The sequence below is a fragment of the Astyanax mexicanus genome, chromosome 3 (assembly GCF_023375975.1).
Source record: "Astyanax mexicanus isolate ESR-SI-001 chromosome 3, AstMex3_surface, whole genome shotgun sequence".
Taxonomy (NCBI): Eukaryota; Metazoa; Chordata; class Actinopteri; order Characiformes; family Acestrorhamphidae; genus Astyanax; species Astyanax mexicanus.
Window position 1 is genome coordinate 21,945,509 of NC_064410.1, and position 24,656 is coordinate 21,970,164.

Sequence of the window (24,656 nt, forward strand, 5' to 3'; positions counted from 1 at the left end):
TGATCATTAAAGTACATAAAATATTTAGTAATAATAAGATTTCTGATTGCTGTTCTGTTACTTCACTTACTCAGCACTGTGGATGGTGTTTTGCTTCAAATACTTAGAACACTGTTTTTTACTGCACAAAAAATAATTTTAAAAATGTAACCCCTGGGAGACTAACAGCCAGGGCAACAATCAAACACTCAAGATAACCAGTGTGAGAACCAGAAAATGAGAACCAACACTCAGAGCAGAGTACTTTTTAAATAATTTATTAGACAATAGAAAACACATTTCCTATTATCTCTTAGTTGGCACTTGGGATCACTCTACACTGTAATTTCCACAGGATAGTAATTCATTATAAAATAATAAACCTGAAGTTTCACACACTGGATCTCGATTTTAACACTCCATACATCTGAAGCAAATCACAAATACTAACAAATAAGTTTTATATTGTAGTAAATTCCATAATTTTTCCAGTTTATTTATGTAAAATAGTGGTTAAAATTGCAAAATTACAAAATGTTTCTTTATTAGCCTACATAATTTCTTGCTGTTTTACATTTTCAAATGAATTAATAACAGTATTGCGTATGTATTTTACTAAAATATCTGCATTTTAAAATGTTTATTTTGTGTAAAATTACAGAAAGTTTAGCTATTTTTGTCACAAAATATGACTTTATTTTTACAGTTAGTATTGTTAGAATTGTCATCTAAAATTTGTTAAAAAACAGATATTTAATGTATTTTATTTACACAGATTTTTTATGTTAAATCACATGACTCATTTCAATAGACAGTTCATTCTTGTCATTTTAATACCATTTGCCTGTCATTTTGAAATACAGGGAAATATTGTAAAAATTTACTTGAAAAAACTGTAAAAAAAATGTTTTTTTTTACAGTGCAGTGTCATTATAAGAGTCTTCAGGTGTGCTTATGGGCATTATCAATTGTTAATTTGGGCATCTCTAGGCATACTTTTGGGCACCACCAAGAGTCATTTTGCCTCTCCAAGCTTTACACACAGTTTTAAACAGTACTGTTCATCACAAATAAAAAATAAACATAAATAAAACTAAACAAATGATTTGACTGTATTACTACATAATACTTGGAAGGGAAATATCCTTTATAGACCATTTTAATAATCAGAGATAGCCAGAAAATTACTTAAGGTCAGATTACAAATGGGACTAACATCAGTGGTAGTAGACTGTGGATTGTATGATTAAAAAGGTTGGTTGCAAGTACCGGTAACTTTCCAGGGTGATGGAATGCAGATCCTTTAATCAGATTAATTACGATAATGTTTAATTTACACTGGATATCTAGCATTGTGTTTGATAAGTAAAAATAGGTGATGCACATAAATTTAGCTGTACATTTACGTAGTATCTCTATCTTTAAAAAAAGGCATATTATGGGTATTTAATCTAAGTGTTGTAACTGTCACAAAAAAAACAATAGCAGATTTTAAAGAGAAGTCAAAAAATAAAAGTCTAAATATATGATTTATTTAAAAAAAAAAAAATATGTATATATATATATATATATATATATATATATATATATATATATATATACATATTTTTTTATTTTAAAGATTTTTGTTTATAGATTAAGTTATTTGGACCCTTTCTATTACCCCGTTTATAATGAAGTTGGTAATGAAGTATAATAAAGTTTGAATATGACATACATTTTATCTACAGCTGTATGTCTTAACATTTTTACCTCATTTTGTCTAAACACAGCTCTTAGAGCAACATCTGACTTGTCTGCTTTTTTTTTTTTTTTTCATTTTAGTATACCCCAATTTGTTGTGTTTTCTCCATGTAATGCTTGGCAGTGTTGTGCCACAAGGTGTTAATTTGCCATGCTGAACATAATTGAAGAAAAGACACTACACTGTCTATAAAGGAAAAAAAATACCACACAGTAAATATAAGTCCAGCAAACATAGTTTTTCCCCTCTTTTGGGATTTCAATTTTTCACCTAACCTTTACTGGAGTTTTAAAATCTTCACATTCAGCATTAGAAAATTTTCAGTCAATGATACAGAACAATCTATAAAAACAAATCTTTATTAAAGATCTTTTTTTGGTCAAGTAAGTGCGCAAATATTTTACGCAAAACATTACATTCTTTCATTGAAAATAAAAAATAGCACAAAAAACTACTTAAAACAAATCCAATGCAAAAGAACAACTTGATCTGGTAAAAATGGATTTAATGTTTACACTGATTAGTTACGAGGTCATAGAAATCCAACCAAACACTCAAAATATTCACTGAATACTTAAAGTCAACCCCTGAACACACACTGTGAAACCTGGTGGTGGTATGATATAAAAACACTTATCTGCAGCTCTTATGTTAAGAACATTGACATGTGATAGACAGGAAAATTTTTGTACATAGCCAAAATGTATATTAAAAAAAAAAAAACAAAAAAAAACAAGAAGTGCTCATTTAGTTAGAAAATAAATGTGTCTTTCATTTCAAAAGGATGTAGTCCTGACTGATTTTTCAACCTATAAAACAAAGTGTAAAGTTTTGTTTGCGTTCATAAAGGTCCAATTACACCAGAACTTTACCGCAGTAATTAGGAGTTTATTATAGCTGGTCAGAGGTGGGTTTAAGAAAGATGTTTTGGTAAAAAATAGGAAAATGGAAGTATAGAAATATAGCATCTGGCCAAAACAAGCAGTCTTCACTCTTTGGCATTTATGACCAATTCAATTTATTTGTTGTCGTTTTCTTTTTTAAAAAATACATTTATATAAAATGTCTATATGAAAAGGAAGAAAATGCCACTCCTGCCCCAAATTGAAATCTTGAAACATCCTAACTTTAGCCTCAATAATACACACCAGGCCATATCTATCCTATTTCTCTACATACAATAAAACATGCATGTGCACAAAGGCATGCATATTCATACAGCTGTCACAGCACATGGGAAAGCACTGTACAAACTGTGATAGAAACCAAACCTCAGTTCATCTTTGCCCTTCTTCTTTTCTTCACACAGGTCAAATGAAATCATTTAGCTCTAACTCAAGGGCAGCAGCCATCTCATCAGCCTCTGAGCTGCTATCATCTGCCTCCTCATTTGAATCCTTACTGGACTGACTAGCAGAGTCTCCATCTTTATCATCGTTATCTTCGTCATCATCCTTGGATTCCTTTAGCTTCCTCTTTTGACCCCTGCAGAACAGAAGCAGTTTGTTAATAATGGTTATTGACTGGGGAAAAAAAAAGAATGATCACTGACTAAAATATATAAATATTTCAATATAAATGCCTGCAACATTTTATTGGTTTGATATCATGGGGTCAGGTTTTGGGATTTTTTTAATATACTTAAAGTGGCTATCAAAAGTATTCAAACCTTTAGAACTTTTTCTAATTTTGTCACATTACAACCACAAACTTAAATGTATATTATTGAGGTTTTAATAACAGACCAACACAAAGTAGCATACAACTGTGAAGTGGAATGAAAATGATTGATATCAAATTAAAAAAAAAAAATCTGAAAAGTGACACAGATGCAGAATAAGAGTTAAGTCAGGACTTTGACCGGGACACATGAATATTATTTAATGTAAACCATTCCACTGTAGCTCTGGCTGTATGTTTAGGGTCATTGTCTTGCTGGAAGGCGAATCTTCTTCTCAAGTCTTTTAAGAAGCTGCACATGATGCAGCAATCACCATGTTTCACAGGTTCACAGTTGGGGAAGATATTTTTTTTTATAACCGAACCCTGATATAAACTTCTCCACTACTTTGACCTGTCTGGTGAGTTCCTTGGTCTTCATGATGCTGTTTGTTCATTAGTGTTCTCTAACAAACCACTGAGGCCTTCACAGAACAGGTGTTTATATTTATAATAAGACTAAATTGCACACAGCTGGACTCTATTAACTAATTTAGTCACTTCTGAAGGCAGTTAATTGCACTGGATTTATGGGAGTCGGAGTAAAGGGGGCTGAATACTTTTGCGCGTTACAGTTTTCAGATTTCAGATTTTTATTTGATTAAAAATTTGATCATTTTTGTTACACTTCACAATTATTTGCTACTTTGTGTTGGTCTTAAAATCTCACTTAAAATCTCAATAAAATACATTTAAGTTTGTTACTGTAAGGTGAATAAATGTGAAAAAGTTCAAGGGGTATGAATACTTGTGCAAGCTACAGTAAATTATTTGCATTGCTCAATAAATGTGCCATTACCTCTAATAGTACAGCTTTGCTGGCAAAATAAGAAGTTGTGAGAGCGGATGCACTGTGGCTGGATTTTTGTCAAATATAATAAAAGACAGTACTGAATCTAGTGTAAATTTGGCAAACCACCTTTGTTTATTTATATATATATATATATATATATATATATATATATATATATATATATATATATATATATATATATATACAGTGAGTCCAAGAAGTATTTGATCCCTTGCTGATTTTCTTTGTTTGCCCACTAATAAAGACACTATCCTTCTGCACTTTTAATGGTAGATATATTCTAACATGGAGAGACAGAATATCAAGACAAAAATCCAGAATATAATTTTAAAGAATATATTTTAATTAATTTGTATTTCAATGAGGAAAATAAGTATTTGATCCCTCTTGCCAAACACACTCAATACTTAGTGGCAAAGCCTTTGTTTGCAAGCACAGCGGTGAGACGTTTGTTGTAGTTAACCACAAGTTTAGCACACACACCAGGGGGAATTTTGGCCCACTCTTCTTTGCAGATCCTCTCTAAATCATGAAGGTTGGTGGGCTGTTGCTTGGCAACTCTGACCTTCAGCTCCCTCCATAGATTTTCGATCGGATTGAGGTCTGGCGACTGGCTGGGCCACTCCATGACCTTAATGTGATTTTTCTTGAGCCAATCCTTTGCTGTATGTTTAGGGTCGTTATCATGTTGGAAGACCCAACCACGGCCCATTTTCAGATCCCTGGCAGAGGGGAGGAGGTTGTCCCTCAGGATTGTGCGGTACATGGCTCCATCCATCTTCCCAGTGATGCGGTGAAGTAGCCCTGTACCCTTGGCAGAGAAACACCCCCAAAACATTATGCTTCCACCTCCATGCTTGACGGTGGGCACAGTGTTCTTGGGGTCATAGGCAGCATTTTTCTTCCTCCACACATGGCGGGTGGAGTTGAGGCCAAAAAGTTCAATTTTGGTCTCGTCTGACCACAAAACCTTCTCCTAATAACTTGGTTTATCTTTCAAATGATCATTGGCATACTTGAGGCGCGCCTCCACATGTGCTCTCTTCAGCAGGGGTACCTTTCGGGCACTGCAGGATGTGAATCCATTGTTGCGCAAAGTGTTGCCAATTGTTTCCTTGCAAACTGTGGTCCCAGCTGCCTTAAGGTCATTTGCTAACTCCTGCCGAGTGGTTGCAGGACGATTTCTGACCGTTCTCAGCATCATTGCCACCCCACGAGGCGAAATCTTCTTTGGAGCACCGGGCCGAGGTCTGTTGATTGTCATGTTATACTCTTTAAACTTTCTGATAATTGCACCAATAGTTGTTACTTTCACATCCAACACCTTACTAATCTTTTTGTAGCCCATTCCAGCTTTGTGAAGGTCAACAATTCTGACTCTGAGGTCCTGTGACAGCTCTTTGGTTTTACCCATGATGGAGACTTGAAATCTGTGTGATCTGTCTGATTCTGTGGACAGGTGTTTTTCACACAAGTGATTAGTGAGAACAGGTGGCTTCAGGTCAGGTAACAAGTTGATTGGGAGTGTCTAACTGGTCTGTAAAAGCCAGAACTGCTAATGAATACTAAGGGATCAAATACTTATTTCACTCCATGAAATACAAATCAATTAATATATATTCCTTAGATTTATTTTCTGGATTTTCTTTTTAATATTCTGTCTCTCCATGTAAGAATACATCTACCATTAAAAGTATAGAATGATCATGTCTTTATTAGTGGGCCAACGAAGAAAATCAACAAGGGATCAAATACTTCTTGGACTCACTGTATATATATATATATATATATATATATATATATATATATAATTTAATATAATATATAATTTAATTTCTGATTTTTCCCTATTTTTCTCACAATTTGGATATCCAATTGTCCCACCCCTTTGTGCGTCTCTATCACCGGTGCTTGGAGGCGGACGAGCACACGCCTCCTCCGACACGTGTGAAGTCAGTCACCCCTTTTTTCGAGCTGCTGCTGATGAATCATTGCCTGAGCAGCTAGCGCGCTTAGAGGAAAGCACACCAACTAGGTTTAGATACATCCGCTCACAGACGCCTCGTGCCGCCTGGCACTACCTTTAAGCGTGATGGAGAGAGAGTGCCTTCTACCCACCCGGAGGGAGCAGAGCCAATTGTGCTCCCTCTGAACACTGGCAGCTTGATAGCAAAGCGGAACCACCTTTGTATTAACTGCATTGAGCTACTTAAATTGTTATTTTTGTTTGATTTAGTAAATATATTTGTAAGTAAACTGAATTTGCAAAGGCGGTGAATCATTTTGACAGGAAATATAATAAAGCTCAATTAACACACTCTGTTAAAAATCTCTAATAAAAAGGAAATCAGCTGGTACTTCATCTACATCAACTACTATAATTAAGAATGACTCAATTCCTAATTTCTACTGGCAGGACCATTACAGGTACAGTACCTTGGAGCGCTCTCAGACACACTGCTGGGTGGCGTCAGTGCTGTATCTTTGACCAGAGTGGCTGGGTCCTGTTGTACCCTGGTCGCGCTGGCACTCTGCCCGCAGTTTGGTGGCTGCACCTCGGCTTCTTTTTCTTTCTCTTGCTCCTGCTCCATTCTTTCTTCTTTCCCTTTCTCTTCACTCTCATTATCACTCTCCTCTCCAAGAATATCATCCACCTGCCCAAAAAAGAGCAAATGTGTGAAATAGGCCTGTTTCAAGGCTGTGAGACACATGACCACAATGATTTATGACTTATTGCTGCTGTTGATGCAGGGCTGCCTATACAAATTTACATTTTCACTCCCAACTGCGCTTAAGTACAAAAAAATGTAATACATTGTTATTAACTCTGCTTCTCTACTTTCACTGTTTTTTTTAACCTCTGGAATATAATCAAGAGGAAGATGGATAATTACAAGCCATCAAACCAAGCTGAACTGCTTGAATTTTTGCACCAGGAGTAAAGGCATAAAGTTATCCAAAAGCAGTGTGTAAGACTGGTGCAGGAGAAAATGCCAAGATGCATAAAAACTGGGATTAAAAACCAGAATTATTCCACCAAATATTGATTTGTGAACTCTTTAAACTTTGCATTATTTGAGGTCTGAAAGCTCTGCATCTTTTTTTGTTATTTCAGACATTTCTCAGGTTCTCCAAATAAATGCTCTAAGTGACAATTTTTTAAATTGGAGTTTGGGAGAAACGTTGTCTGTAGTTTATAGAATAAAACAACAATGTTCATTTTACTTAAACATATACCTATAAATAGCAAAATAAGAGAAACTGATTCAGAAACTGAAGTGGTCTCTTATTTTTTGGACATTGCTGCTGTTATTTCTTTAAATGGAGCAACTACAAAACCATATTAACAAACATTGGCTTTTCTTAGCAAATCTTGAAACAATTTGAAAAATAAATATTAAAACTGAACAAAAACACAGACTCTATAGTGTTAGAAATTTGGCCCTCAGGATTCAGGAGTCAGGAGGCTGGATGTTCAGATTGCGACTTTATTCTCGTGCAGATATAAAGTCATACATAATACAGCTTAGTTGGTCAACAGTGTCGACAGTCTGACTGACTAAGACATTTTGGGAGGACCTTACATACATTGAAAACTGACAAATCTTGACTTTTACACTCTAAAGCAAACTGGTATTAATAACCAGTCATAGCCCTGGATACAAACAACAGAAAAAGGACTTTATAGAAGAAGAAATACAACAAACCAAAATATATATATATATCACAGAGGAGCTACAACAATGTGTGAGAGATTTTCATTTCATAAACATCTGGTTCTATTGAAAATGGAGCTTTCAAAAGTAGAATATGTATAAAAAAATGTATGTACAGTTTTTAACCAGAATAGCAGAAAACGGCTTTTATTGTAATCAGTGCATCAGTGCTTTTAGCATAACAATGCATGCACATCTATTTATCATGCATTTCCACGTTCTTACCTCTTTGTCCATGCTCTCCAAGTCCTCCTTACAGAGCATGTAGAGGGGCATGCTTTCAGACATACTCGGCTGCCGTTTCCTGCGTGAAGGCCCAGGTTTCACATCATCCTGATTTGAACCTTCTACCTCCTCTTGTTGCTGAGACCCCAGATTTAACCTAAACAAACAATAAAAAAACAATAACTTCTAATAGGCAGGTTAAGATTATAAATTTCAGCAAAAACAGAATGCAAATGAACTCATCAAATATGCAATCCACTACAATCCACTAAAAAAAAAATGAAATTACTTCATCTACCATGATCAGGAGCAGTACCAAAACAAGCAAATTGGAAATATTTTACTCTTTACTTTAAATTAATCATTGCAGGAAAATGCAGACTTTTTATTGGCCGTCGGCAGAAAGAGTGATCAGTAACCTACGTAAATACGGTGTAGGGCTCTTTACCCCTATGGCAATGTCAACCAAACATCTTGAAGTGGTAATTTAGGCCTTTCAGGTATGCTGTTTTCAGATTTGGTGTATTTATTTTGTAATGTTTACCCCAACTAGGGGTAATTTGGCACATCCAATCATATACGTATAATCCCACTGTGGATCTCCAATTCCCCCAAAAACCATGTTCATCATATTCCCCCAATGTGGCTGTTCAAATTACTCGTTTTTGGGTAGGGGGTCATTTGGGTTCATAGTTGATCATTTATATATTAACACATAGACTTTGACAGATTTGTCATTTTGGACAGTCTATGTTTTCAATGCTACACTATAAAATAATTCTGTATTACAGACTTAAACTAAACTCATATGCCACTAGACAGCATGATTTATACTGTGGATAAAACAAAGACTCAGAACTGGACTGAGATTCTGGTCTAAAAAGGATATAGATAGAAAGCCATCAGCAACCCACCAATACGTAATAATCATACATATACATCAACATGCAGGGCGGTATGGCCAAAAACGTATATCACTATGTGTTTCATTGTATTTTTTTTGCATGCCTTAATATAGGTTTGTGACTTACTGTACTGTATGTACTGGAGTACATATCATATAAAACACTAAGGCTTTAAATTAAGGCTTTGATTACTATTAGGTTTACTTTGTCCCACAAAATTACACAATATTTGAAGAAATCAGACTTAATTAGCAGAACAATAGCTAAAGAATGTAAACAATACACCTTAAAAATATACACCAACAGTAAGACACAAGTTTAATATCAATTTACAATATGCTATTATTGAAGCTATTAGAGGCATTACAGTACTAAAAATCAGCCACAATTCTCTGCTTTCTTTGGGTAAAAAATAAATTCAGCTCAGTGTGCATTAAAATTATCTCTCAAGCTACAGTATTATTATATTTAAAAGGGTCACTTTTCTCTCCACGCAGGAGAGAGCGATGCGAGCATTGGACTCCACAGAGCTGAGATTCTAGTGTGTTTGTTGGTTATGCTAACTGGCTAGTGTTAGCTAGTGAGCTTTGCCAGCGTGCTTCTTTGCTGGTGCTGTTCTACACAAGGCTCCGCAGTGCCCCTAGCGGTATGGTGGTATGTGAAAAATGCATAGCAGTTTTAATTTCCCTCCAGTATTTTTATCAGATGTACCGGTATACCGCCCAGCACTACATAAACATGCAAAGTGAGCAAAGTGAGGTAAAAATACCTGAAGTTAGAGTGCATATCCTGTCCAGGCATTGTTGTAGAGGTTCTGTGGGATTGTAGGTATGAAGGGTGACTGGAGGCCGGTGGACCCCTGCGGATCAGCTTTCCAGTTACAGGATCGTATGTTCGTACCTCTGGAGCGGGTGGGAGTTTAGACTGGATGGGAGAGGGGCGAATGACAGGTGCTCGGAAGGACTCCTGAACATCAGGAAATGTTGATGGACTGTTACTCCTAAAGGGCAGATATAATGTTAAAATGACACCCTATGGTAGAACTCAAAATAAAGGAATCGTGAAATGGTAGAAAACATAGAAAAGGAAGCACAAAATACAAACTGCAAAACGTTGTACATTTTAAAACATCTTCAAGAGCACCCCAACACTTTTTTAAACACTCTGCCCACTCAATTTTCACTTTCTTAGACACTCCTACGTAGCTGATCCAGCTTGTAAATGTAAAGTCAGAGACAGAATCCCACGTATTTCTCCGCCGCTTAGTCCTGTGGTCAGTAGACAACCCGCAGGACTCTGTTGGCTGAATCTTTCAGCCACAAAATCCACTGGAGATCCTACGTAAACTTTTAGTTACACACAGAGGTGGCTAGTCCAGGTCCAGAAACGTCCACAGGATGGATTTTTATTTTTAACTAGTATAAGCAGGGGTGTTTTAAACATACACCTACCTATCTCAGTTGTACTTCACTGGTGGTGTTCCATAGACAAATTCTAATAATTTGTTCCTTAGCTCTGAATTACTGGGCTAAGCATAGAACACTAATGTGTTATTTGCACAAATAACCCAGGAACAAACTGCCATGTTGTTCCTAACGCTGTTAGCTCCTGTCTGATAAGACAGCGTCACTGCCTGGCTTCAGCTCTGCCTGTGGGCGGTCACGCCAAGGTGGGTGAGGCCATAAACACTAATTCACGGGTTGATGTAGACATGGGTGCTTTTCCTAATCTACTCGTTTTTCTAAATATTTATAGCTACTGCAGACAATGGAGTTTGAGGAAGAGTTTCATGTGCAGCATCATATACAACTCAGAGAGACCTATTTTATTTCACACAGAACATGAATAAGTGCATTTAAGCGGAAGGACACCTTTAAGTGGCAATAGAAACTAACAGAATGAGAAAATAAGAACACAAAAAAAGACCTGAAAGATTTGGTGTAGCCCTCTTTAAGTGGGAAGAGTTCCTCCTCGACTCTCTCCCAGCGCTCCAGGCATCCCCAAAGCCAATCAGGATTTACCACATGCAGGTCCTTACAGCCTTGAGCCTGCCGCACTTTCTCTGTGCCTTAAAGAATAAGAACATACATTTATAAACATTGGTATTTGTATTCTATTAATGACTTTTATTCCCCACTCATTTTTTTACATTCTGAATGATGTTTGATTTAAATCAATCATAATATAACATTACATGTTCAAGTGTAACATGATTAGAGAGGAACTGAATATTTTGCTTTTTAGACACTTTTATACAAAAATTAATCAATGACCTTAAAAAGGCCTTTTAATTAAGCTGACGCATCAACTATCAATATACTAAGCTGAAAATAATTATAGCTTTATATAATCAGAATATATTATATAAACTATAATATTACAAAAAGCCGCCATAATCATGAAGTACACACCAAACTGTAGATACACTGTACTGCTGCATGCATAATCTCTATAAAAGAAGTATTATACACGATAATATCAGTAACATTTTTAAAAATCCTAAATGATATAATACCGTGAAATATCGTGCCATATTACCCATCCATAATTATCACACCAGGGTACTGTTTTTAGCAAAAGAAAAAAATCACACTGTTCTCATTTCCCATGATATATCTACTAGAGGCAGATTATATCTGTCCGGTATCATTTATTTTACTTTATTCCTGGATATATGAGATTTGGATTGCATTATTTGGAGATATTTGGAGTGTATTAGTATTGTGACATTCTGGATCACTGGCTTCTCTTACAAATCTAATAAAAAAAATAATCTTGTATTGTTTAATATCTCAATTAGGGGTGTGCCATAGTATATTGTATGCAATAATAAAATTAAATTTTCATTTTTTTGCAGTAAAGGCTCCTGATAAATAATCCTAGCATACACATTTACTCTAAAGAAAGCCATTATGGGTGTATGAGCCTCACTATAGCATGTGTATCAAATCTTTTAAATGATTTTTTTTTTTTTTTTTTTTTTTACACTGTTAAAGTATGAAATTCTGTATACTGGGGTAGGGGTGGGCGATATGGCTCTAAAATAATATCACGATATTTCATTGTATTTTCACGATAACAAAACTTTTGGCGATATAACAAAACACTAAATTAGAAACATTATTTAGAATTGTAATATTGCATGCAATATGATATGGCTAACTGAGATAATAAAAAATATATATATTTTATCAGATTTGTAACAAAAGTCAATGATCCAGAATGTCGTGATAATAATAATGCACTCCAAATATCTCCATATATTCAGAATTAAAGTAAAATAAATGATACTGGACAGATATAATCTGTCTCTAGTGGATATATAATGGGAAATGAGAACAGTGTGAATATTTATTTTGCTAAAAACAGCAAAACAGTAGTACTCTGATGTGCTAATTAGGGGTAGGTGATATGGCACGATATTTAAGGGTATAATATGGTTGACGATATTCAACATTTTTGGCTATATTATCACCAACGATAAGATATGGCACACCCCTATACTGGGGAATACTCAACAGTTAAGTTTTCTTAAGCCTAACTGCATGAAATGAAAAGGTAAACTGAAACAAAGGATACAGTCAAGGGAAAAGCTAAAATCTGTTATATTATAGTGTTATATTATCATACTTGCATAAAGTTTAACTTAAAATTGTGAGCAAGTAACCATAATTAGTTAATTTAAATGAATGCATCTGAGTTTATCTTCACCTCATTTCTAGTGTGGTATGATAACAGATCTTAGAAATGGTGCACAACTCACCTGCACGTGCAGCAATCAGATGTGTGGTACAGTCAGGATCTTTGCCATTGAGCACAAGGCACCTGCCTATCTTGGCACCCAATGCCTTTGCATGGTAGTACTCTCGCGTTCGCTCCATGGGATAATTAGTGGGATACAAGCCGCTAAACGCAATGGTGTTGCCTACCAATGTCCTGCTCTTCAGCTCCGGAACAATTTTCCGAATGTCTGGAATCTCCACGGTCTCCTTGTTGAGGTAGGCCTCATAGCGCAAATAATATTCGTTGTGAATGCGTACCAAAATGTTTTCTAAATAAATCAAATGATCGTCTTCATCTGTGTCTTCCTCCTCCTCCTCTTCCTCCTCTACATCCCCCATGCTGTGGTCTAACGATTCCTCACCCATAGTGACTCCTGACTGCTCGCTGTGTTGAGACTCAGTTTCTGTTTCCTTTTTGTCAGCACAGCCACTGCCGAGCTCACTAAGAACCTCCTGATTTACTTCTAGAGCTTTTCCTGAGTCTGTCCGTCTCTCCCCGTTCCCTTCACTGACCCAGTCTAACCCAGTTTCCTCATCAGGTTTGGTTTGTTTAGGTGCTTTACTTTCTGACGACTGCTCGCTTTCACTTCCTGGTTTACCTGAGTCACTGTCACTGTCACTCGAAAGGTCAAAGTCCATGTCATTGCTTTTATCATCAGCAGTAGTAGTCACATTTTCTCTGTCCACTGGTTCACTTAAGCTACTCGCGCTACCTGAGCCTCCCGTTTCCTCCTCCTTAGCATTACACTTGTTACTTGAATGTAAGCTTTCTGTCTCCTCTTCTGTCCTCACAGGATGACTTTTGTCTCTGGTTGATGTTCCCTGAACGTCTGATCCAGAGACAGAAACATCTTCATGTGCAGCTTTGTGAACATTGTTCTGTTGTTTCCTGACCCCGTTATTCTGCTCCTTGTGTCCTGATGTTCCAGGTGAATCCGAGCTTTCTGCAGGTTGACTAGGCTGGATCCCTGTAACAAAAACAAGCACGATCTAAGGTTGAGTTCCAGTTCACCCATTGGCCCTACCACTTAGCCCAGCTCCTCTGTTTTGTGTGTGCATGCATTAAGGTAAAGTGTCCCAATTCTTGTTAGGCATAAAGGATAGGGTTTAGGGTTAGAAAGTGTTAGGGCTACATGAGCACACTCAAACTGAGATTTTCCAGAAGCACACCCAAAACAGAGAGTTATTTGACTAGATTGACTATATGCGTATTTAAAATAATAACAATCACCAAATTACTATGGGTGTGAAGAGACATTAATATTACGAGACGAGACACGATACTGGGTTCACGAGAACGGGACGAGACGAGATTTAAAAATAAAATTTTAAAGAAAACTTAAAGGGAAAAATGGCTTAAAAACTAGAGTTTTATTTGATAAAATCATATAACGCAAACTTAACAGACTGGTTTCTCTCACACATTGATTCTATAAGAAATAGAAATAAGAATAAAAAATAAAAGGTCTTATATAGTGCAAACAATAAGTGCAAACATCAAACAATCATATTAAGCCTATGGTTTGAGTTTTTTCTCCTAAATCTCTTGTAATTTAACTATGCATAACCATAACCAGTCATATTAAGACTATGCTTGAAGTGCAAACAGAGACAGAACATTTTTTTTAAATACAGTACAGAGCTAAGGGATTAGTACACCTGCCTATGAAACAGTCACATGTACGATTTACTTACAGTATTTACTAGGGCTGTGAATCTTTGGGACAGTAAAGAGTACTGTCTCGCGGAGCTCTTTAACTGTCTCGCGGAGCTCTTTAAATGCACCACGGAGCTTACCCAACATTACTTTTTTTTTTCCCCCGCGAGACAGGTTTAAGCTTGACGTGAAATATCGTCACATTTTAATCTCGCGATATCTCGTGCCACAAGATCTCGTCATACCCCTATATATTACAATAATTGAATGTGCAGTTCTTGTTTACTTCATAACAAGCATTAAAAAATCACTAGCAGTTTATCTTAGTAGCTAGTTTGCTAGCTAACTTTTTTGTTCCACCTTAAATGGTGAAACAGACGGAAGAGGCAGCATTTGGAACAGAAAGATGAAAAGATGTAACAGAAAAATTAAATAAAAAGTTATTAAAAGCTCATTTGACCTCCCCTTTAGAGAGGAATTAGGGAATGGACAATAACAATGAATTGATTAAACATCTGCCCTCTTTTTAAAGACATTAACTAGTTAACACTCTAAAGTGAACTAGTTACCAGCAGCTAGGTTGCTAACCTTTAGCGTGTAACTTCTACAGCTATATCTGTATCTGGTGTTTTAATTTTTTTCCTCAATTCTTCGGGGGAGTATTTCACCCCTAGTAAACTAGTATTAGTAATTTGTGCACAACTGGAACAACAGAAAACTGACAGTACAGGCCCTGTAAAACTACTAAACGTCAATGCAGGACTAAATATAAGTCAGTAAGCATTTGTTACCAATACCTTTTTTTGCTTGCTGGGCGTCTCGTGAACCCGGAGGGGCATTGATGTCACCCGTCCCCTTGAAGTACACATACTTTCTCACGGTGATGAGGTTGGGAGCAAATTTCCACACATCCTCTCGGTCATCAATGATGCACACCATGGAGTCTCCACACGGAAACAAATTTCTAAAGGGAACAGCATTATACAGCATTACATCAGCTTGTGCACATACATGACTGCTGGTCCAGGTTACTGTATTCTGTCTATGGACATTGGGCATATGGGCACTGAAAATATTTTATTGATACTAATATCTTTACTAATTCTACTTACTGATTTGTGATCAATAATCTGTGTGGGGAAATGAAGCCTTGGCCTAATCAGGTTGTCAGTTTCAACACAGCTGTTTAATTTCCCTGGGCCCTTTTAGTATCGGCAATATATATGGATAAAGCCTAACCACTTTAAAAATACAAGTGTAGACACATCTAAGGATCAACTGAGAATTTATTGACTTCCACTTAGATATACCCTCAGGGTATGAGCACTGTATGAAAATATTTAGTATTTAAAAAGCATTTTTTGCTAACGGGTGGTTGGCGAGTGTAATCAGAGACAACAAACAAAAAACAAAAACAGCCAATCAGCATGCTGGTTGTGCCATGAGTGAAGGAGGGTCATTGTGCTAGTGGGAAAGTCAAACACTATAAACTGTTAATTATATTTCTATCAAATTTATCAGTGATTTAAAATATGTTTCTGAAATGGTAATCTAATTTGGATTCCAGTATTTTGGTCCTTTCTCATTCAAACAAATAGAAGGCTGGTCCTTCACAACTGTAAATAAACAGTTATTATGACTTTTTTGTGTGGTTCACAGCAGTTACAACAAAAATCATCAAAATATTTATTGGCTGTAATAGACTGAAGATATATCAGTGAATGACACATAAAATGGAAATCTAACATGATGCAGAAAGATGATAAATGCTGCACCTAACAACTAGAGTCACACACAGGGCTCAGCCAGGATATATTATTATTCACCCACCAAACAACCACAACTCTTAAAATCTGATACTGCCTCGACAAGGATCCAGCAGTACAGTATAACATTATGTTCATGGTCCATAGCCTCAACTGCCTCAGACCTCAGGCCTACAGAGAGAATTACCCAATACTCTGACAAGGTACTTTAAGAACAAATAGAAGTCTCTCCTTAGTCTGGAATCACTCATTTTAACCAGTTCACTCACCTGAGATTCCCAGTCTTGGAGTAGGGGTCAATGCACTCATCTCTGGACAGAATTCTATGGGAGAAAAGCTTCTTCTCAGGATCCAGAAAGCCTTTTCAGAACGCAGAATGGAGAAAGAAAAAATGTAAGTTTTAGTTATTGTGGACCTTTTACATCCATGTGAAAGCCAAAGCTGGAATTAAAAGACAAACTACACAGAATGGAGGCACCTCTAGTAATAGGGTAGCAATTACTTCATAGTCCCAACTCAGTTCTCCATTCCCCAATGAGTATGGTGCAATTTGCTTACCTGCGATGGTATGTGCATAGAGTCGACTTCCAAAGGTGAAGACATGAAGTTCATATAACTTAGCAATCTTTTCCAGGAACTCTTTGCAGTAAGGTCTAAGACGTGTATGAAGCATGGGCTCCCCTCTGCTCAACTGGAAATGGAAGATTCCCTGTGATATAATAGATACAATTATATAAAAGCAAAGCATTAGACAGGAACAGTGGTTTAGTCTGGCCATATTCTTACCCCAGTACTCCAGATTATATGTTTAAAAATTTATCCAAGAAGAATTCCATAGAAGAAAAATCTAATGCAGTTACAATTATTTTACAATGATTCATTAAACAATGACAGACACTCTATGACATTTTGATATTTTTAATAAAAGATAGACTAAAGCTCTAAACTCCCTAAGCCTGTACTCAAAAAGTTCACCCTGTATTTGTGAAAAAAAGGCATTATATAAAATGGAAAAAGCCTCTCTGTTGTGTTCAGAACATCACTGCTGGGGATATGAATGAAGTACGGTAAAATCAAAAGTTCACAGAGTAGAAGTTGGAAATCTTGCACCCTGCTTGCCTGTGATTGGGCTGAAGAATTTGTTCAGCCATTCGGTTTAGAATATTAACGCATCATAACAATTTGCAACTCTATTAGCATAAAGTTAAGAAAATCTCAGCTCCGTTTGTCGCCTGTCGCTTTGTCGACGTGTCACTTGCTACTTGTTGTGGCTATAAATCGTGTCCTTCAATGGGAAATGAATGGTCGCCTGTCACTCTATGTCCTACCAGGATGAACGCAGGCTAAGACTCGTCCCCAACTTGTCCTACTAAAGTTATTGCTTTCTTACTCCATGTGGTGGCGCTAATCAACTTAATGGGGTAAGCCTGAAGTGAAGAATATTAATTGTTACATTTTGTGACCTGAACACCAATAAATCCATAATTCCTGGTATTTGCATATTTATTTAGGACTTTTTTATCCTATCACAAAATTTAAATATCGTGATATCATTGTTATCGTGGGCAATGTATCGGGATATCGCATTGTGAGATGCCCTGTAATTCCCACCCCTATTACTAAAGACTTATTTGCAGTTTTCCTCAGGCTGAGAGAGTTATTACTGTATAACATTTATTGCTTGTAGAGTTTCAGAAAATACTTTTTTTTGTTAATACAAAAGCTCTCTTAACATGGATACATAAGTAAACAGGACATGCTAAAATGTAACTGTTTTAATCAAATATTTGAATAGTTATTCCTATTTAGAGCATGTTTTCTTTTGACCTTGCCATTAATTTTCAAGCATCTTCATTTAGAACATACACACACACATTTCCTTACTATTACACACTGCTTTAAATCTGCAGGTTTGCACATCTACAAAGCACATGGTTTAGCTGAATTTACCACATCAACCACAGTATGTGAGACAGGATTGTGGGTTCTGTAATGGATCCACAGTGCCACCTAAAGACTGACCTGAAAAGGACAGTACACCTGGTTTCTCATTATAAACTCTACTAAAAGTCCAAGATCTCAGACTAACCGGCTGATCTTGCTGTTTTTAAGACTGAATTAAACTTATCTAGCTGTAACTGGTTGTTAGTTCTAACCAAAATGTGCTGTCCCTGAATCATAATGATGAAATACAATGACTGATCCACCCTTGTACATCCAATTTCAACACAATAGGACACGCAGCATGTGTTCCTCCTCCAGGCTGGTCATTAATCTTACCTTGTTGGACATGCGTTGACAGTGCTGTTCAGTGGTATGAATCAGCGTCTGGTCCAGATCCACCATGAGCACCAGCTTTTTGTTTCTCTGGAGCCTCTTTTGATCTTCTTTGCCAAGCTGTTCTGCTTGCTACTCACACGCACATACATACACAAACATAAAATGAAGGGGAAATGATTTAGTTCTTATTTAAAAAAAATAAATAAATAAAAGCACTGAACTTAAATCACTTATTAAAATCAAAACCTTTACACTATTATCGTCCTCATAAAATATTTTCTTATACATAATTTCTTTCATTAAAAGAAATAAAAATAAAAAAATATATAAAAATAAAAAAACATTAACAAAAAATTATGCCAACCTATGTGTTTTCAAAAAGATTATTATGGATTATTAAAAGATTATTAAAGACTATTATAAAAGAAAACTAATAACTGATTTGCCATGACCTTGGTAAAAAAATAGCTTAAATGCCTTAGTGTGTACTAAGAGTGAAAGATATGGCCCTAAAATCATATCACAATATTTCCTAGTATTTTCGTGATAACGATACTCTTGGCGATATGACAATATATTACATTTTAAAAATATATTTTAAGAATACACTACTGCAACAAAATAAAAAATAAATATATTATTGTTTATGATATTGCACACCCCTAACTGAGATATTAAATAATACAATCATTTTATCAGATTTGTAACAATTATTGTAAGTCAATAATCCAGAATGTCATGATACTAATAATGCACTCCAAATATCTCCATATATCCGGGATTAAAGTAAAATAAATTATACTGGACAGATATAAGCTATATAATATATAATGGGAAATGAGAACAGTGTGATTTTTCCTTTTACTAAAAACAGAACAAAAGTAGTACCCTGATGTGATGATTAGGGGTGGGTGATATGGCACGATATTTTAGGGTATAATATCGTTCATGATATTTAAAAATGTTGCCATTATTGCATACTCTCTAACATCTAACATTTTGTAAGACCACTTCACCTTCTTATTAACTATTTACTGCATCGCAGTGGTGCTCAAACTTTTACCTACTTCTGCAACTGTTTCTAAAGCACAAGATCAGAAGCTCATTAAAGATTAGCTTTTACTCCCCAATAGCACTTACCTCAGAGCTGACCATCAATTCAGGAACACTGTGCACCATAGAAACTGTCGCTGTAGAGATGGGAGCCTGCTGCTTTCCATTCTTATTCTGCAGCCTTAAAACACATTCACAGGAAAAGTGCTTTTTAAGTAATGGAGGCATTAATGGCTATGTGTTTCAAAGAACTGCAACGTCAATGTCAATTAATAGAAAGTCCTGCTTGGCATAAAGAATTTAATTTTAGAGATTTATAGAAAGTGTGTATTTACTCACTGTGTTAAGTCCTGGCCACATTCAGCACACAGACCCTTCATAACAATAGGATGATTGCATTCTTCTATTCTCACGACAACATCCCTAAAACAAACAGTAGCACATGAAAAAATCAGCCCAAAATAAAATCTAGCATAAGTTGTGTGTGCAAAACTGTAAATCACTTGATTACAAATTATGAGTAAAATAGAACATATCTTTGGTTATTTTTAAAATGTAAAAATTCAATTCAATTCAATCGAATCAATTAATTCAATTCGCTATGTATGAAGAACCATTGAGCTCTTTAAAGAAACTCAGAAAAAAAGCTGTAGATTAGGGCTGCACGATATTGGAAAACTGTTACATTGCAAATGTTATTATTTTATTTTTTTTACAATATATATCGCAATATTAAAAAAATGCAGGGCCCATGACGTCACAGAGTCCAGAGTGCATTTACCCCCTCGTGCTTTTCAGGCAGCAGAGGCCCGTCACTCACACAGACACAGAGACAGTGCTGTGTATCTACTTCTTGCGTCAACAATCAAAAATCCAAACAACTATAAATAAGCTATTTCATTGGTCACAACAGAATTTATAACAGTCACTGTGTGTCCACAACCAAAGCTAAGTGGATATAGATGTGATAGGGTCCCCCAGTACATGGGTGTCCACTTGCAAAACAAACTTGACTTGTAGAGGTGTGTGTGTGTGTGTGTGTGTGTATTTGTCATGCTTTGATATGCACAGTCCCATAAACAAGAGAATAGATTACAGCATATCTCTGTGGGACTCATTGTGCGGGCTCCTCAATTACCTTGTATAACCACTAGATGAAACTGCAGAGCTTATGCAAGGCTGCAGAGACTAATTAAGACAGCACTGAACGCTGTGTGTCTGCCCCATTAGTAATTTTAGCTAGGTGTGGTGTTTTCTTAACCATATCTGACTTAAACTGCAATATTTGTTAAATGGATAAAACTATTGTGTCTTACAAAAGAAGTGAATTAAAGACTATTAACACCACAAACCAGATACCCCTCTACACGGTACACAATTCAGCTCAGTACAGTGAAGTAAATATCGGTACACTGCAGATCTAATAAACATCCTTAACCACACACAAACCCAAACACAGTACTGCAGCAACATTTGAAAAGCTAAAGGAATTGCATCCAAAGTGACAAGAGTGTTCGGCACAGGATAAAGAACATTGGTTGTGTTTTTACTTTGATATCTGTTGAATGTCATCCCTCTAAAACTCAAACTATTTAAACACATATGGATCATGCAACATTCGTTGTACTTCTTTGGACTGAATCACAACCAGATAATAAAATGCAAAGTAGTTTAGAGATTTTGCATATGTGGTTGGTTTTAACATATGGATGTTGTGTAAAATACATCAATACTTTGGTTGAATAACCTTGGTTTTTCATTACAGTTTTTATGCATCTTGGCATGTTCTCCTCCACCAGTCTTACACACTGCTTTTGGATAACTTCATGGCATTCATAAATTCAAGCAGATCAGCTTGGTTATTTTCAGCTTGGTGAAATCCAAGAAACTTATTTTTAAGTGGTCTCTATATGTATATTATACGTAAATTAATTATTTAACCTGTTACTTTAAAAGACAGGGTTTAAAACTGTGACTAATTATGGACATATGTGAAACCAAAAGATGAAATAAAAACAAATGTCTTATATAAATCATATACATATACAATTGTTTTCACTGAACTGTATTAGTATATTCATACTGAAGGCTGGAACTTAGTGGATCACATATAAATAGAGAACACAATAAGGGTAACAATAAGGGTAATTATTTTAATGTTTTGTAAAGTAACAGTGTAGTGCAGGCTAAATACTGTAGATAAAATAAAGTAAACAAAATTACCTGTAGCAGAAATTTGTCAACATACATATCAGTTTTGAAATACTGTCATTATTTGGAAATACCATTATTTTACCTATCGCTGTATCCACTGCATTACCATCATAGCCTCAATCCTACTTTTTTAGTGTTAGTGCTGTAACTTAGTTAGTTCATTTTCATGCGCCGGGTAAAATTGTTTACCTAATTATGAAAACAATGTGTTTTGGAGCAAGGCAGAAGTTAGCAATGTTTGTACCTTCATGCTGTATAAGTTTTATTTTTATTTAATCTTCTTAAACTGTTGGCAAATATTAGCCCCTTGTGTAACAGGTGCCCTCAGGACTTTTATTTTGAAAAGCTCTTCTTAAGCTCAAGTTGCTGTTAGCAGCTCATGTGCCCAAATTACCACATGCAGACAGTAACCTGCTGTAACTATAAGTGACTCTGACTGTGGTGATGAACTGATCTGATCTGGGTGAATGTAGTGATGTTAATGTGTTACAGCGCCTCTCTGCTCTTTAATCAGCAGCTTACCCGGCGGATAGGTCCTGCCCGAGCTGACAGCAAAGTTCTCTCACAACTCCGGCTCGGTCCGACTTCAGCTTCTTCTCGGGGACGGTCGGTTTGTTCGGCCGGTCCCGCTCCTGCGCTCCGGACTTCTTGTCCGCGGCTGAAGCTCCACATACTGCGATAACAGAGTCCACATTAACCAGAGCTCCGGGCTTCACCTTCCACTCCAGCAGCCGCATGCAGCGCTCTCCCGCGGGCCAGCGGATCTCACTCAGCAGCGCTCCACTGCCTCCACCAGAGTCCGCGGGCTCCTCCATGCTTCTCTAGCGCCCTGCACCGATCTCCCCCCGATACACAGGCTGCTTTAAACCGCAGAAATCAGGCTAAACCTGTGAATATACAGACTAAACCAGACTATGCAGCCAGAACACAGATTCAGGTCTGTTCTCCCTTCCCGCCCGTAAACAGGAAACACAGCGAAAGTTGACCAGATTCAGTTTCCGGTTTCTTCTTCTACTGCCTCATTCTGCCGTTAACCAGTTTAAGGTGCAGCACTGCCTCCTCTGAACTGGAGAGTGAATTTCTTTTCACAACAGACAATCCAAAACACAGAATAAACAAATGTTATATGGAATAAGGGTATCTGTTTTGCGAATTTCGTTTTGTGCATATAAAAAATTACCTACAATTATTATAAAATCTACTATAAAGCCGTCCTTGTGGTAAAATAAAGGGTTATCAAAATATCCAATATATAGTCAAGAGTCTTTTATTATCATTACATCTGATTACACAGTGACCAGTGTCCTCTGGAACCAACACAGTTCAACATTGGACAACAATGCAAACATAAAGTGCAAAAGTGATTGAACAATTGAACAGACAGGACAGTGCAGTTACGGTACAATGAAATGTGTATAGTGATAAAAAGGTGTAGGGATATTTAACATACTTTAACATATAAAACAAACATGTTCACAGCAGTTACTGAGGTAGAGAGTTATACTTCTATAGAATGAAGCAAATATTGCTGATAGGGATAGAGACATCTCAGTCTCTGTGTGCTAAGGGGAGGGTTCAGTTCAGTTGTGTGGTGATGGGGGGGGGGGTCAGCTCTGTATCTGTGTGTTGAGGGGTCTGATGGTCTGATGAAAGAAGCTGTTGCAGAGTCTAATATTGGAGGCTCGGATGTTCCTGTATCTTCTGCTGGAAGGCATCAGAGCGAAGAGTCCGTGTGAGGGATGGGTGGGGTCGTCCGCAATGCTGGTGGCTTTGCAGTTGCACTGTGTGGTGTAGATGTTGGTGATGGAGGGGAGAGAGACTCTGAATATCTTCTCAGCTGTCCTCACTTTCTGCTGTGGGGTCTTGCAATTCGAGATGTTGCAGTTCCAAAAACCAGACGGTAATGCAGGTGCTCAGGATGCTTCCTACAGCCCCACTATAGAGCATGGTGAGGATGGGAGGTGGAAGATGAGCTTCTTTCAAGTCTAAAAAAAGAACAATCCAAAAATAAAAAGTGTTCAATTGAAAAAAAGAAAAACAAACAAAATAACATTAACTGGGTAGCATATATGCAAGATTTTATATATCAGTTCTTTTATTTTGTTACTGAGAATATATTTGTACGATTCTGAACACAGAAAAACCCTTAACTAAAACTAAACCTCAGATGATTTAAAAAAATCTGAATGATATATATAGTAAGTATGTAATGCTAATAATGAACCAATAATGCTAATGTTTACACAGCAGGGCAGCCAATCAAATACACACGTTTTAAAATGCTCAGTTTATCTACTATGTATAGATAAACAAAAAAAAAATATATCCCCAGTCACAATTAAAAATAATGTAATAATGTTTTATATTAAACTCTCAACTTTATTATACACTCAAAATTATTATACACACTGTGCCCTGTGTATTTATACTATATACAGCATTTTTTTTATTTAACTTCTCATTTAGAAAAAGAAAATATAAGAACTGTCGTAAGACATACTATCTTTCTTTTCATAACATAATGTATCACTCTTCTTCAAGAAAAATGAGCAGTCAGTGGACTTGAGGTTAAGGATGTCAAGGCTACTCCAGAGAATCTAAGAAACAACGCATTAAATAACCTACATAAAATAAGAAAGGCTTTCCTCTCTCTGCTGCTGTTGGTGTGCTCTGTTTTTCCGATGTGTTACAGTAAACACTGAGTAAGTGTGTCGACCGTTTAATAAACTTATAATATTTTACAGTTAAATAGTGGTGAAAGTCAGTCGTGTCGCAGTTCAGAGACAGCGCTGCTGTTGTATG

At 36.4% G+C, this 24,656-nt stretch overlaps 1 protein-coding gene and 1 long non-coding RNA gene across 2 annotated transcripts; both read right to left on the minus strand.

Moving 5' to 3' along the window:
- Positions 1-2,066: 2,066 nt before the first annotated feature.
- Positions 2,067-22,840, minus strand: ctdp1 (CTD (carboxy-terminal domain, RNA polymerase II, polypeptide A) phosphatase, subunit 1). Its single transcript, XM_007253059.4, has 13 exons — positions 22,377-22,840; positions 19,980-20,063; positions 19,728-19,821; positions 18,588-18,716; positions 16,866-17,016; positions 16,577-16,667; positions 15,339-15,505; positions 12,866-13,852; positions 11,029-11,170; positions 9,872-10,102; positions 8,198-8,354; positions 6,693-6,910; positions 2,067-3,208 (listed from the first exon to the last, which is right to left on the minus strand). Exons 1-13 carry the CDS (start codon positions 22,667-22,669, stop codon positions 3,034-3,036), a joined length of 2,919 nt encoding a protein of 972 aa, XP_007253121.3. The 5' UTR covers positions 22,670-22,840; the 3' UTR covers positions 2,067-3,033.
- Positions 22,841-23,105: 265 nt separating this feature from the next.
- Positions 23,106-24,631, minus strand: LOC125799455 (uncharacterized). The gene is made up of 2 exons (XR_007438432.1): positions 24,480-24,631; positions 23,106-23,839 (listed from the first exon to the last, which is right to left on the minus strand). It is a non-coding gene; the product is annotated as an uncharacterized LOC125799455 (long non-coding RNA).
- Between the last annotated feature and the right edge of the window lie 25 nt (positions 24,632-24,656).

Coding starts and splice junctions, on each gene's coding strand:
- ctdp1 (XM_007253059.4), bottom strand. CDS start 22,669: ATGGAGGAGCCCGCGGACTCTGGTGGAGGCAGTGGAGCGCTGCTGAGT. Junction 17,017..18,587: donor GTCAACGCATGTCCAACAAG/GTAAGATTAATG, acceptor ATTATATCACAG/GGAATCTTCCATTTCCAGTT. Junction 6,911..8,197: donor TGGAGAGCATGGACAAAGAG/GTAAGAACGTGG, acceptor TTTTTTGGGCAG/GTGGATGATATTCTTGGAGA.